The sequence below is a fragment of the Gymnoscopelus braueri genome (genome assembly GCF_963280865.1).
Source record: "Gymnoscopelus braueri genome assembly, chromosome: 9".
Classification (NCBI taxonomy): Eukaryota; Metazoa; Chordata; class Actinopteri; order Myctophiformes; family Myctophidae; genus Gymnoscopelus; species Gymnoscopelus braueri.
Genome location: NC_137610.1, coordinates 49,420,013 through 49,435,656, shown reverse-complemented (window position 1 = coordinate 49,435,656; position 15,644 = coordinate 49,420,013). Strand labels below are relative to the sequence as shown.

Sequence of the window (15,644 nt, the reverse complement as noted above, 5' to 3'; positions counted from 1 at the left end):
ATCCCTCAACAGCGACACCCGCAGGCAAAGATTTATTTTTTCATTGCAGTTGAAAAGGCTTTAGAAATCAGAGAGAAAAAATCCTGCCATGGATAACTGTAGTGGATTTTCTGTTAAAACTTTGAATACACGTTTGAAGGAACATGATAGATACTTTTAATGTGTTGTAAAACTGAATGTCATGAAACCTTTAATGGTTCCATTTAACAATTCCTAGGGGGTTCCAAATGGACCCTAACAGGTCTGTAACTCTGAGAGTGTACAAATGGAACCAAATGGACCCGTAAGGGTGGTCCTTGAAATTCTGCCAGCGATATATATATATATATATAGAGAGAGAGAGTTACGTCAGTAGCATAGACTCCCATTGAAAGAATGGAATGCGGAAGTTTTCTTTCTATCTCAATTAAGACGTTTTTGGAATCCAATGTTTGGAACTACAGGAGGCAACATCCCGTTTTGCGGCGAGATCAAAGCGTGAGACATGCATACCAGCTCTCGGTTTCCGGAAACGGTATCAAATGTGATGGAGCCGATTGCGATTCATCAATGTTGGATTCCGCTTTCTCCGGTTCCCTCGGTTACGGATCCCAACCCTAAATGCCTCCCTGCTTGGCACTCAGCATCAAGGGTTGGATCGGGGGGGTAACCCTGCGACATACAGTACTAGTGTCATGTCCAGGGGATGTACATGTACATCAAGCTGCCTCACGCTACAGAAACAGGAGATAGGCTCCTGCCCCCTATGGGCCAAATGGCTCGGCAAGGCTTACTTACTGTATGTGAATAACTTAAGTATTTGTATGATGTTTCAGCTCTAATCAATATTAAGTCCAGTGATATGAAATACAAGAAAGAGAGGTGGTATGACATTGTAATAATGATCATTAGCTGGGGTCAGGTAGGCTGTGCTAGTGTATATACTTCTGAAATAAATGAATGCATGAGATCTATACTGTAAATCTTAGACTTTGATGCTATTAGATGAACTGTAATGTAGCTGGGAAGATCCAATCCAACTTTATTCGTAAAGCACATTTCATGACAACAGAGTTGACCAAAGTGCTATATAAACAGTCAATACATTGGCACAATAAAACACAAAGCAGTAAAAATACAAAACAGACATAGATACAACTCTCAAACTGGGACGATGTTGTCCCTCAAGCGGAAATTCCTTTCCACAGCAATGTACTTATCATACAACAGCAACAGCACACTGCCAACAATACAACAGCAATAACAACACAAAATGACAGACAGCGGTACACACTCAGGCCTGGCCAGCGACGCCTGTTGTTTAATGACTGCAGGTATTATCAGGCTTTTTTCCCAGTGTGAGCGCCTTTTTGCGCCTCAGTGTTCTGTAGTAACGCCCTGAGCAGCGGGGCATTATATAGGGTAAAAGGTGGTGATTGAGTGGGTGTGTGGGATGGCCAGGTCCTATTGAGATTGCAATGCGTGCGATGCCTTTGTTGTTTGGTTCCGTGAGGTTTGGGTGTGGGGAGAGAACAATTATCCTGGCAGCAGTGTTGGTTTGCTATACGTGTGTGTTTTGCCCAGTTAGTTAGTCTCTCTATCTCTCTCTCTCTCTCTCTCTCTCTCTCTCTCTCTCTCTCTCTCTCTCTCTCTCTCTCTTGCGACAGTGCTGTTGCCTCACACAATTTTCAAATTGCCTGATTTATGCTTAGTTGCATGCCGTAAATAGCAGATATACAAGTTCACAACGTGTCACATTTGTGACGCTTTGTGAGCTTGTAGATCTGCTATTTACGGAGCACAACACCGGCCCGCAACTAATATCAGGCTTAACAGTGAGTAGAGAATAAGGCACATGTCCCCCCCCCCCCCCCCCCCCCAAATTGTTATGCTGATTTCATCTCTGGACTATGCTAGCACAAGATCTATCTAGATTGCTGCTGCTTAGCAGAAATGGGCATTTAAAGATGTATTTTAAAGATATTTCTGAAATATTTCCGTGAACACCACGGTATGTTTGGTCGAATGAATGCCCTTCCGTTCTGAATAGTAGATCACAGCTTCCTCTTCGCGTCTTTTACGAGGTGTACACAGACTCTCTTAGTTACAGACTCTCTGTAGCATTTAAAGATTGTGGAAGAGTTGTCCGACTTGAGACACTACCCGGTTAGCGTTGCCATGTCTGCTTATTATAAGCGACTTTGGGCTTGTTTTTCTGTAGCCTATAGTCGCCTGTAAATATTGGTTAGTTATTTTCGTTCTTTTGGGCTTGTTTCCTGATGTTGTTTGAAACAGTGGTTTTCAAACATTTTCATGTCAAGGACCCCCAAATTAATATATATTTGTCCGCAGACCCCCATATAAAAGTATTTTGTGACCCCCGTACCATATAAGTACTTAAAGTGCTCATGTAGCCTAACAGTCGCTTCTTTTGGGCTTGTTTTCATAGACCACGTTGCTGATTTCTCTCACAAAATCTGGCAACACTGTTAGTGACCAATAGCAAAGGCTCATTCAAATCTCACTGTGTCCAGCGTGTCATACGGATGCTGACCACACGGGCAGATCACCTGACACTCATTGAACTTTAAGGATGATTTATACTAATAGTTGCGCGCAAATGAAAACAGCCGATCTACAAACTCACAACGCGGCAACGCTGCTGCGACGCATTATGGGCTTGTAGATCGGCTATTTTCGGCGTCCGTCGCGGCGTGTAACTAAGTATAAATCAGGCAGACTATGATCACCCGGCCAGGGAAGAGTATACACGGCCTTAGACGATAATCCTTTGTTGGCACTAAATACAGACTGTGGCTGTGCACTTCACTACACACTCAACATGAACACACACACACACACACACACACACACACACACACACACACACACACACACACACACACATGCACGCACACGCTGTAATTGAATCCTGTTGATCCGCCTGGCTGGTTATACTGACAGGTGTTTCATGCCAGGGATAATGTTTACACTGTATTAGTTTCCATTTCCACTTTAAAAAGATAGAGAGGGGCTTAATTTAAGTTGCATCCTTTTACTGCCAACCACAACTTAACTGTCTGAGACTGTCTGTTGGAGGGGCCTCTGATAACACAGACCATATAACACAGACCATTCATAATTCATTTGCAAGAAGGATATCGTTGCTGTCTGGCAGAAACCTCTTATCTCCGTATTATAATTTTTTTCGTAAATGACTGCCAGAGTTAAAACATCCTCTATAGCTGTCCTTGCCAGCGATTCCGATTGTGCCGCCGCGATAATCCATTCCATAGTTATTGGCAGTTGAATGCAGCTTGTTTTCGCCAAAAAGCTTCAGAAAGCAGAGACATTTTTATTTTTATAAATCCTATAGGCTACACAGTAACTGAAACCATCTTTTTGTAATTCAAATGTTTATCTATTTTTCAAAGTGGTACAGAATGTAACTCAATGGTACAATGCGGCACAGTACAACAGCATAATACAGCCATTCCAAGAAATAAAATAAAATAAAAATAAAAGCACAGCTTAGCAATCCCAATAATAGCACAGAGAAGTTCTCACAATCGTCTGAGGATATGAATTATAGCTCTGATGTTCTATCAAGATCAATGTTCGTTTGTTCATTTAAGAACTAAACCATCTTGATTTTGTTGTGATCACGTGATCTGTGGCTGTGTTCTTCCTTATCATCATGACTCACAGGCTGTGGAACAGCGCCCTCTAGCGTAAACCACTGAAAACACCGCATGACAAGTGACTCGTCAATTGGCAGTGTGAGACTTGGGTCAAATGATGAGTATACTCGTCAATGGCAGTCAATGAGTTAACGCCCTACTTGATCATACTACAGCGTCACACAAAAGCATCAAAAGTAGCAGATCTACAAGCTCGAAGCGTGGCGCGAAGTGGCGCGTGTGTGTGTGTGTGTGTTTGTGTGTGTGTGTGTGTACAGTATATATTGTAATGAGAAAGGAAGACGGAGAGAGAAGATGCAAGGACAAAATGTAAAACATGTTATTTGAAGGCGGTAGATTGAGAACATTGATGTGGGGATTATGAATGTCTGAGTTTTCTAATTAAAGACTTAACTTATTAGTTTCAGTCTAGAAATAAGTTCAGCGCTTTAATCGATTTCTATGCCGATTTGATCTCTGGGACTGAGCTAGCACAAGATCCAACTCACTGATTCCCTTCATTTCTGAAGACATTCCATTCATTTCTGAGTCACTGTGTGACTAGCCTCGGAAACCCATGCTTTTTTTTTGTTACAAAAGAAAAAAAGCCTGGGGGAGCCATGCAGGAACGATGGTCTTAGGACCTTGTTATCTCCTAACCAATCAGAGTACAGAGGGGCGTCGCTCTAAATTTGGTGACGTCAGCGTGCTCCGTGCACAGGCCGGGGGGGGGGGGGGGAGGGGGGAGAGGAGGGGAGGCGGGGACATAGATTGGTGAAGCAATAGGAAGCCCCGCACGAATCCGGGCGGCTGTGTTTGGATCCGCCCTTAAAGACCATCGATTGAGCTCGTTGCCTCAGGCTACTGTGTGACTGACAGCTGCTTATTATTATTGCTGATGTTCACCAATAGACATGCACTCAAACCAGTAGATTCCCCTAAACAGTGTTTAGGGGAATCCTCTCTCAACAGACCCTCCCTGCTTGTGATGATAAAAAAAGACTTGAACTTCCAACAACCCCTGACCTTTTAACAAGAGGTCATGGCCTTAACGGGACCTCAGTGTTCGCGGGACATGATTCAGTGAAGACCAACACACTCAGAGTGAACAGTTCCACCAGATGGACGAGAATTAAAACAAAAGAAATTCAAGGAAAATAAACTATTTTTCATTTGCTTCTGGGGGCCCTATGCCTTACCCCTTATGCCTAAACCTTTTAGGCATGTTTTACTATTTTGAAAAACATTTTAAACACATCCACATAGACACGTTGTGAGCTTGTAGATCGGCTATTTTAACTATTTTAAAATGCTTTTCAAAATAGTAAAACATGCCTAAAAAGGGGTGAGGTGGCGCGCAAGATAGGGCCCTTTTATATCTTACTGTTCCTTTATTAGCATCTTGGTGTGAGACTTGCATGTCATGTAAGTAAGTAAGTAGGTCGTAGCGGCTTATTGTCTGTATCAGCTGAGCAACGAGGGCGTCTCATTTACAAGGTGTCAGACCCCTGGGAGATGGATTAGCTGAGGCGGAGTGCCACACCTACCATCATTTCCCAGTTCTTACCGCGCCTCTTAGTTACCCCTGCCGTGCTACTCATACTCTCTGAGTTCCCTGGGATCAAACCCAGAACCGTGTGCCTGGAACAAGAGGCGAGCGCTCTACTGACTGAGCCACCCAGATAAAAGGCATGTCACCATGACTATAAAGCTAAACTGCGCTGAATCACGGTCGGGAGCAACGGCAATGCGGTGGGATTCACAGGAGGCAGACGTTCTCAGTGTCATGCAATTAAAAAGTCACAGTTAAAATGTCGCTCATTTGAATAGTTTGACATATTTCATGATGGACCCCTTAGCATGAGAGAGATGAAGTAGGGACCCCCTACTACAAACTTTTATAAAATTGTGTTACAGATTAAACTTTTTCATAGATTTCATAGATAGTTTCATGGACTTGTTTGACAGCACTGTATGTTGGATTCATGTTGATGTGTATTTTCAGACATTTAACCACTTAAACCCTCAATACTTTGTAAACTTGACCTTTCACTCTGTTCTTAGTCTGTGTGTATGTATATATATATATACAGTGTGTGTGTATATATATATATATATATATATATATATATATATATATATATATATATATATATATATATATATATATATATATATATATATGCAATATAGCGTGTACACATTTTTGGAAAATGTTGATTATGTTTTAATTTAAAACATATATCTTCTCTTCTGAGGTTCCTTGGCACAAACAACAAAGTTTGAGAACCACTGATTTAGAAGACATTTCTAGTATCGGCCTCAGGTCTTAATGGTGTAATGCATGTATCTACTTTTACGGTACAACACATTAAAATATGATAACACTATAATCACAAATCCAACAGCTCTACAGGATTACTTTCTCCTGAAGTCCTTAAGCCTCAGATAACTGTTGCTGCTTAGTAGTGTTTACCACTAATAAACAGTTCATCCAGCCAGCGCTACAGTGAGTCAGCACCTGTTGTTTGCCTTGGGTGGGAATTCTATTGGTTATGTGTGATCGATTGTACAGTTGAATATATGGCCATTGTCTGGTGTTCTCTCTTTTTGTTATTATTTTACATTCCATATTTTGATATAATGTAATGTGATTCGTCAGATGTGACACGCACTGCAAGCTTTAGGGCGGCCATAGCTGAATGGGGTAGAGAGGCAGCCTGGGAAACAGAAAGTCCCAGGTTCGATTCCCGGCCCTATAGCAATGTATCGTGGTGTCCTTGAGCACGTCACTACTACTACTGTTGTTAGCCATGCAGTTGAAGTCTTGGAGTTCTGCTCAGTCATGAACCAAAGTCCTTGGTTATCGTATCGGTCCATCTCCAGGCAGCAAAACATCTAATCCTGAATTAGACCAACACCAGCCAAAGCATAGACAGAATCAACACCACACACACCATGAGATCTCATCTCATTGTGGTCATCGTGGCCAGAGGCATCACTTCAGAAAAAAGATGAGCCTCGTCATGACCATAGTGGGAGGAGAGCAAACCCACATGAAACTTTTGCCTTTTTGTTTTGTATTGCCTCTTCAAGGTGCAATGCACCATTCAGAACACGTTAGGAAAATTAGTACCAATTCCATATAGAATATACTATAGTGTATAGAGTATATAGAAGATACCGTGAAGTTGTTTACATAAAGTTAAGGGGCAGCAACTGCAAAGAAATGCTGTTGGTGTACACATACATTCATTTTTGCATTGAGTTTTTGCATCTCTCTTTCTTTTAATAACAAAAAAAGGTTTGTATAATTATTATCTATGCTGCTGCATTGTCTAAACTAAAGGAAGCCAAACTAAAATAAGTTTTACTCTTACGTACCTGTACACAAGATGTAACAATAAAGCACAACCTTGAACCTTGAACAAAATCTGGCAACACTGCTACTGACTCACCATGTCAGCTAGTGTTTGATACATGAATGAGTACTGAGTCATGGCCGTTGCTTTGTCACTAAACACATTTGGTTTCCTTGGCTCTGCTCCAGTCTGTTTAGCCAGAGGCACCGAAAAGCAATGAATAGTTAACTGAACATTTCACTGCATGGCTTCGGCTGACCTACCGGGGAATATTTGGATGTTATTGTTTAATAAATGTTACTGTTCCAGTGTGATAAGTTGCTATGGGGTCCAGAAGTCTTATCATCTTCTCTTTTAGCTGCTGAGTATATTTGTAAAGTTTAAAAATGTTTTCTAAGTCTTCAAAAACAGCAGATCTACAAACTCACAACATGATGTGTTGTGAGCTTGTAGATTGGCAATTATTTTATTTTAATGTTTGAATATGACTTAAATGGTTAAGTAAAATAAGGTTCATTTTATGTGAAATGTCTATTTACTTAGAGATTGATCAAATCTTATGTTTTTCAAATCGATTGCAAACTTTTGCACTTATTGACAAAATATCTGTTATCAGTGGTCTAGGACAGTGGTCAAATAATTTTGGGGGGTCCCCAGATGATAAGCTTAATGTGCGACCTTGTTTTCTCACTCAATAGTTTACAAATCAACATACAGTATAAGTGTATACAGGGTATCTGCACATATATAAAGTTACAATTTAAGGACTTTTAAGACCTTTTTAAAACCAAGTTGGCCTTGAGCTTTTCACAATATCTGTGGAACCGACGTCAAATTAAATGTAATGCCTAATTCCAAGTGCTTGTCAGGGTGGGGGGTCCACAGTTCAACTATTATTATTTTGAGGGGGTTAGGCTTAGGGGTTCCCAAACTTTTCGCAGCCTGAAAAGTTTGGGAACCGTTGGTCTAGGACTCTCCGAAATTGGGATCAGCATGGGACCCAAAAATCTGCCATGGGTCAATCTCTAGTTAGGAGCTTTGTGCTTGTTGCTACGGTATGATAATAAGATTCAGCTGTTGACAATTATCCTTCTACCTGGAGCTGAAGCCCTCAGGGCTTCAGGATAGCTGTACTACTGTACATCCTGATATTACACCAGGGCTTTTCCAATGTTTTGTGCCCAAAAGCAACACCAATGGGCAAGTCAAAATCTCAAGGCACACCTGTATTCATGCAGTATCTGTGCAAAATAAACTGTGAAGATTTCATTTTGATTTATTAATGCCACATAAAACTTTTTAACCACCTAAGCCCTATTTCATACTTTCACACATTTTCAAAAAGCGAAAATAGCTATCTACTTACTAGCTCACAACGCCTCATATTGTGACACGTTGTGAGCTTGTGGATCTGCTATTTTAGCTCATTTTGAAAATGTGTTGGCAAAGTTTCAACATACAAAAATATATAGTATATAATTATTTAAATGTAAACATTTTGCCTCTAATGACAAGCCCACAATAGGGAGTGATGCCTGGTTGAAAATAATTTGTATAGAATTTGCTTCGGTATTATTGGGAAATAAGTTTGCATAAAGTACTGTAGCATACTGATATAGTAAAAAAAACCTCTTTGTGTTGTTGTTCAAGAAGAGATATTCAAGAAGGGTTTTATTTGTCATTTTTAACTCAAATCTTTGCATTGGGGGTCCCTGGAACAAAATATTTTACAAATGTTCGCTTTAAAAAATATATATTCAAAGATTATACTTTTCACGATTCTTCTAAAATAGCAGATCTACAAGCTCATAGCACGGCACTCGGTGCCGCGCTTTGAGCTTGTATAATCTGCTATTTTTGAATAGCCAAAGAAATCTAAAATGACACATATGCTTTCCCGGATTGAATGGGTTAAAAATACAACACAACACGATAATACAAAGAAATACTAGGATGAAATAGAAATAAAGATAAGACACGGCTAGAACGGCAGAATGCTAAACTGCTTAATGACAGGCACAGTGTCTTTTAAGCAGCTGTGTCAAAAGATTTACAAGAGCAGAGGCATAATAATCATATCATGTATCTTTATACAGTATTTTTCGCAGCAGTGTCAAATGGGCAAAAGAAGCAGAAGGCACACACATACTGTACATCATGAAAAAAGCCACTTCACATTCTATAGTCTATTTCCCTTGTCTATATACGTACATTGTGCAAGTAACCTTTTGAGCTGCTGCTCAGGATTCTTTAGTTGTTTTGTTTTGTTATTTTTGTTCTTTTGTTTTAGTTCAGTGGTTTTCATCCTTTTTCATATCAAGGTCTTTTATTTATTCTGTATTTGAGCCACGGAACCACCATTTGATGAGATTTAGCCTATCGATCAGACCCAAAAGTTTCAATATTTTGTTGTCGTTGGATAAGATTTTGTACACAATTCCATGCTGTGTTGATGTTGGTAGATGACAGGCAAACTGTCAAAATGCTGATCAAAATAACAATTCTTTAATTAAGTAATGCAGATGTTTAAGGATAATTTAACTCTTGAGAGCGTAAGATGAAACCAAATGGACCCGTAAGGGTCCATTTGGTTTCATCTTACACTCTCAATAGTTAAAGATCTATCCAATAAAGGGTCCATTTGGTACCAACTCTTCATCATTTAGCTGGGGACCACCTGGAACCCCCTCAAGGACCATGGGTTGAGAACCACTGTCTTAGTTTCTTTCAGACAGCCGCAGGGGAAAAGACTATTTTGGAGACTTTGATTGATTGATTGAATACTTTATTAGACAGAAATGCAAACAGTACGGGTACAGACCAGACCCCCGGGCTCCTTTTTCGCCCAAGTGTATATGACTGTACCGTACAGTCATATACACTTGGGCGAAAAAGGAGTCCGGGGGCTGGGAGGCAAGCCTCCAGCGCTTTCCACTTCACATCATCACAAACAGTCTGTTTTACTAGGATGGTGTGTTTGTCCTTCAGAATTCTTTTTGCCCCACTGCAGCACCTGTTGTGGTGAATGTCCTGCAGGCATGCTGGGGAGAAAAAGCTCCCTGTGCTGCTGCTCAGCAGTGATGGAAAAAGTACTCAACTATTTGACTTAAGTAAAAGTATCAATACTGTAATGTAGAAATACTCTGTTACAAGTAGAAGTCCGGGATTCTAAATTTACTTGAGTAAAAGTGCAAAAGTATTGGCATCAAAATGTACTTTAAGTACCAAAAGTAAAAGTTCTCATCATGCAGAATGGCCCATTTCAAGTTTTCAAAATGTATACATTTTGAAAATAGCAGATCTACAAGCTCACAACGTGTTGCATCGTGACGCTTTGTGAGCTTGTAGATCGGCTATTTTCAAATATATAGAGCTTAAGTGGTTAATGTATGTTTAGTAATAAAAATATAAATCTAAAAAGTAACTAGTAACTAAAGTTTTTTAAATGATTTTAGTGGAGTAAAAGTACAATACTTTCCTCTGAGATGTAGTAGTAAAAGTATTGAAAATTGGAAATACTCCACTAAAGTAAGTAAATACCTCAAAACTGTACTGAAGTGCAGTCAATGTATTTAGTTACTTTACAGCACTGCTGCTCAAGCCCAGCTCACCACCACCTACCACAACACTCACACGCTCTTTCCATAATACCTTTTATTAGAGATGGCCCCTAGCTGTCAGAATGCTCTGGGTTCCAAACCATAGACCCCGCCCACTCTCTGAGTGGACTGCCCCTCTTGGTCTGGTGTTGAAATGTGAGCCTAGGATTTATTCGATACAAAAGTTACCGTCCAATGAGAGTCGGAGGTGGGGGTGGGTCTAACGACAAGCCAATCAGCGAATATCTGCTAAAAAAAAAGCTGTGCGATGACGTCATATGTAGGCGGATCCGTGGATTACTCGACGACACTGCAAATGAGTTTAATTACTCAGTGTAATTTCGAGAATAAATAAATCTTGAATGAATGAATGAATGATCTCTTGTGATTGGTTTAGGGTCATTCGAATCTCATCCACCTTGTAATCGCCGACACTGCAGCCAATTTCAGACTGAAGCTCCACGCAGCTTCAGGCTGATAATCAGGCTACTGGGTTTTAGCAGAATAGAAAAGATTTCAGGACCCTGTTGCCTTGCTTCCACAGCCTTTGTGCAAACTCCGGTCCTGTATATATATTGCAATAACAATGTGTGGTGTTCACTAAATTCCAAGGCACACCTGGCCTTGTCCAGCACCCCGCTTGAGAACCCCTGCATTACATTGTGTGTGTAGGTTCTTATTAAACGTAGTCTATAAAGGTAGCTCTCCATCGCACCGACGTCGGCGGCGGTAAGTGTTGGAAAGCGTCCGTTGGCGAGAATCGGCTGTTAAATGGGCGGTGGGTACACTGCCGCGAGCTCGTCGGCTTCCGACCGTCGGATAGCAGCAGGCTTGTTGAAAAAGACGTCAAGCTATAGGCTACTTTTAGCACCATAGTATCCGTCTAGACCATACATGGGCAACTGGTGGCCCGGGGGCCACATGCGGCCCCCACCTTCACTTAATTCCGGCCCGCAGGTTAATATCGGAATACTGATATATTATTGATTTCAGCTGTTACGATTCCAAATATGCAAACATGACCCGCTTTAATTAGGCTACTTCATTCTATATTAGTAGCTTAATGACTAGTATTACAATTCTATTGTCTTTTTTATGTCCAATGTACTTGTATTTAAGTTCATAAAGTGAACATAAGTATAACTAAATGTATTTGAAATTAAATAAAAATGTTACTTTTCAGGATTCCGATTAACACATTGAATGCCAAAAACGGTCCGGACCGTTTTTGAGGGTCCAAACGAGAAGTGCCGAAAACGGTCCGGACCGTTTTTGACCCAATTCTATTGTTATACATGTGGGCCACGTGGGGCGCTAAAACGAAACTTTGACATCACCCAAGCAGTTTCTGAGAAGAAGAGGCTGGATGTGGCTCCATGTCAAAAATCCTTCCGGTCGGCGTTTTCAATGTTATCTCCTTGATTAAAAGCTTAATATCTCCATTTCTTTTTAATGTGGTGGAAACGAGCCGTTTTCGATCGGCGATCACGCTGCAATGGAGGGTCGCGTTGGAAATATTATTGTTCCAGGCGTTAGTCGGGACCCTCCGCCGTCTCGCACGCACGCTTTGTTTACATGCATTTCCGCGTCGGGGCTTCTCACAGCACGAAATGTATAACGCAAGTGGATGGAAGAAATGCTGGCACTCAACGTATAATATTTTAATAAACCTCTGGCACCCAATGTGTTAAAAAATAGCAAAAAAAATCTGGATCCCAATAAAAAATTATTGCAAAAATAGCAGATCTACAAGCTCAAAACGTGTCGCACTGCGACGCGTTTTGAGCTTGTAGATCGGCTATTTTTGCTACTTTTGTGTGATATGGAATGGCGATTAATTTACGAAAAAAATAATAATAATAAAATACAGAGATAAGAGGTGTCTGACAGTATATGCAATGTGGTCCTCTGGAGTGAGTGTGGAAATATAGTGGCCCTCTCCATCATCAAAGTTGCCCACCCCTGGTCTAGACTCTGTTGGTGTCGGCTCTCAGGTGCATTCAGCAACTTTCTTTCACACCTTCCAACCGACTGATCTCATTGGACTGCCAGTCTGTAGTAATCTGTAGTAGTCTGTTTGGTGGAGAGATACCTTGAATCGTACAATATTCTCTGACTTTTAGTATCCAATTAGCTTAACTCCTGCTTGTAAAAAGATAAGCATCGTTGGAATGGACTAGACCCTGTGGGCTTTTTCGTGTGCTGGATGTGCACACTGCAGTGTGCATGCATTGCATACCGGTGGTGTTTTATGGTTGCGTTGACACATGTTCATTCATAAGCTTTTTTTTTATTAGAGACTTGTTGGCGTGACATACCAGCGGTTAAACTTGCAAAATCACGGCAAAGCTTTAAAGGTGTTTGTTACTGATGTAATCTGATCAAAGAAATCAGTTATGATGAACGTGTTCTGATTAAACCCCCACCTTTTCTTTATTGCAGCTCAAGTGGTACAAGGTTACGGCTACCGGAATCAGCGCAAATTCTCAGAAGACATCGACTGGTCGTATGCAGGTATGTCAATGTGCCAACTCATTCAATAGACTTAAAATTGTATAATCACATGAGCCATATAGCGTCCCTAATCGGGGTGGCGAACATTCTACGAAAAGTAGCAGATCTACAAGCTCACAACACGACGCAACGCATCACGTTGTGAGCTTGTAGATCGGCCATTACTTGCTAAGATATTTTGTGTAAAGGGAAAAAGGGAAGGGGCCTATAGTACTAGAGACTCCTGGGAGACTCCAGTCAGCTACAGTATACTGTACGTATATAGGGTTCAAATGGTTCAAATGTAAAAGAATAGGCTGAAATGTAAACGTAATGTTTGTAGAATTCAGAGATACAGCAACCATGTCTCACCTGTCTCTATCCTACTTGAAAACATCTTAGGAATAATAAGGACGATAGATAGGAGGCTGTAATAGCAGAAGCCGGAGCTTCGTCTCAAGAGCAAATGTTGTTCTTTGATGTCATTTGCATTTTATGTTCTGACCTCGTGGGCAAAGGCACAACAGGTGGTCAGTGGATGCACTTGAAGAGCACAGCTTTGATGTACAGCCGAGAGACACTGTCCTCAAAGAAGCTATCTTGTGAAGTGTGTGCGTGTGCGTGTGCGTGTGCGTGTGCGTGTGCGTGTGCGTGTGCGTGTGCGTGTGTGTGTGTGTGTGTGTCTGTGTGTGTGTGTTCAACGTGCACACACTACTCTACTTCAAAGACTCAGTTCCCTGATTCTAAGTGAGTGTGTGCATGCATGCATGCGTGTAGTTTATGCTCTCAGTATCAATCATGCATGTGTGACTGTTAGTATTTTTTTTCCGGAAGCCACTAAACCCCATTAGTGGCAGTCGCTCAGGGGTAGAATGGCCAGTAGAGCGGCCGGATGGAAGCCGTGAGGTTTCCAGTTCGATCCCGGGCTCCCCCAGAGTTACTGTCGAAGTGTCCTTGAGCAAGACGCTGAACCCCTAATTGCTCCCGATGAGCAGGTTGGTGCCTTGCATGGTTTCCTCCGCCATCGGTGTATGAATGTGTGTGTGAATGGGTGAATGTAATGCACAATCTATGTAAAGTGCTTTGGATAAAAGCGCTATATAAATGCACCATTTACCATTTACCATTAGACCTGAACAGTCTGCTCATGTGTTCATGTCATGTGACTCACAGGTGATGAATCTCATAGAACAAATCATCATATACAAGGCTCAGAGTCTTTCACATCTCATGGAATGCCCTTCCCTGACCTTGTTGCTATGTCCACACATCACTGTTTTTAAAGCTATACCATCTGGGGAATTATGTTATTTTAACCAATCTGTATGGTCTAGAGTGTAGACTAGAGAATTGGTTCTAAAAGTGTGGTCGCAGGGGTCCTTGGGGGGTTCCAGGGGGTCCCCAGCAAAATGTGTTAATATAGCGTCACAATCCTTTTAAACACTTCAACCACTTCATATTTTATAATTTGGCTATTCAAAAATAGCAGATCTACAAGCTCATAGCGCATCACTTCGTGGCGCACTATGAGCTTGTAGATCTGCTTTTTTTTTTTTATCGGGACAGATTGTGCAAATCTTTGAATATATATATATTTAAATGAACATTTTTAATTCAAATCTTTGCTTCTGGAAGGTCCCTGGCACCAAATATTTTGATATGGGGGTGAGCAGCCAAATAGCCTACATTATAATGTACTTGATATGAAAACGTTTGAGAACCACTGGCGTAGAGAATGTCAATACAATTAGTGCTGTGGTTGGTCTTACTCTTCCATTGAGAAATGTAAACCCCGGTGTCTTGTGCTGTGGCTCTGCCAGAGGCCAGCTGCCTGTTAAGTGTGCCCGGAGCTAATCTCACAAACCTGCTGGACCAGATCCGAGCCAAACTTTGTATGCTCTCTGCCAGTAAGCCAAAGAAGTACCTGCACTAGTTTTAAAACATGTTGTTTTAACTGGTGCCGCATCTGCATGCATGTGTTTTATGTGTGTGAGCAGCAGTCAGTTATGGAAGTATTTTAACATGTGCTGTTGCTGTGCGGTCATTACATTTAATGTGATGTGATCAGTATGTCTATTTGTGCCCGTCTGGCTCTGTAATGCCTGATTTATGCTCGTACAGCGCATTGGACAGCAAATAGACAAAATGTATAAGCTCACAACGTGTCACATCCACAACGTGTTATTGTGAGCTAATTAATCTACTAATTTTGCTGGCGACAGCAATGTATAAAGCAGGCTTGATGTACACATCATACACATTTAACCCATTTAGACCTGGAACGCATCTGTGTCATTTTAGGTTTCTTTGGCTATTCAAAAATAACAGATATAGAAGCTCATAGCATGAGCTTGTATATCTGCTGAAAAATCTTGAAAGAAAGAAAATATCTTTTAAAAAAACTGACCTTAGGTCTATGGTTAACTGCAACACACATCTAAAACAAATTTAGCAGTGTCTCCCTGGAAATTATTATTTCACTTATAAACGTGAATACAATGCAGGTCATATCATGACTAGCTTGGCCTCGT

The 15,644-nt window shown here is 41.1% G+C and overlaps 1 protein-coding gene across 4 annotated transcripts in view; it reads left to right on the top strand.

Annotated features, from left to right (window-relative positions):
* The window catches only part of ptprz1a (protein tyrosine phosphatase receptor type Z1a), a 111,029-nt gene that overhangs the window by 30,379 nt on the left and 65,006 nt on the right, over positions 1 to 15,644 (top strand). For all 4 annotated transcript variants that reach the window (XR_013933789.1, XM_080438412.1, XM_080438411.1 and 1 more), the window contains exon 2: positions 13,063 to 13,134. Coding sequence is in view for 3 of the 4 variants with exons in the window: in XM_080438412.1 (XP_080294538.1) it covers positions 13,063 to 13,134 (72 nt within the window). In the remaining variant the exon portion in view is untranslated. The remainder of the gene's footprint in view (positions 1 to 13,062; positions 13,135 to 15,644) is intronic.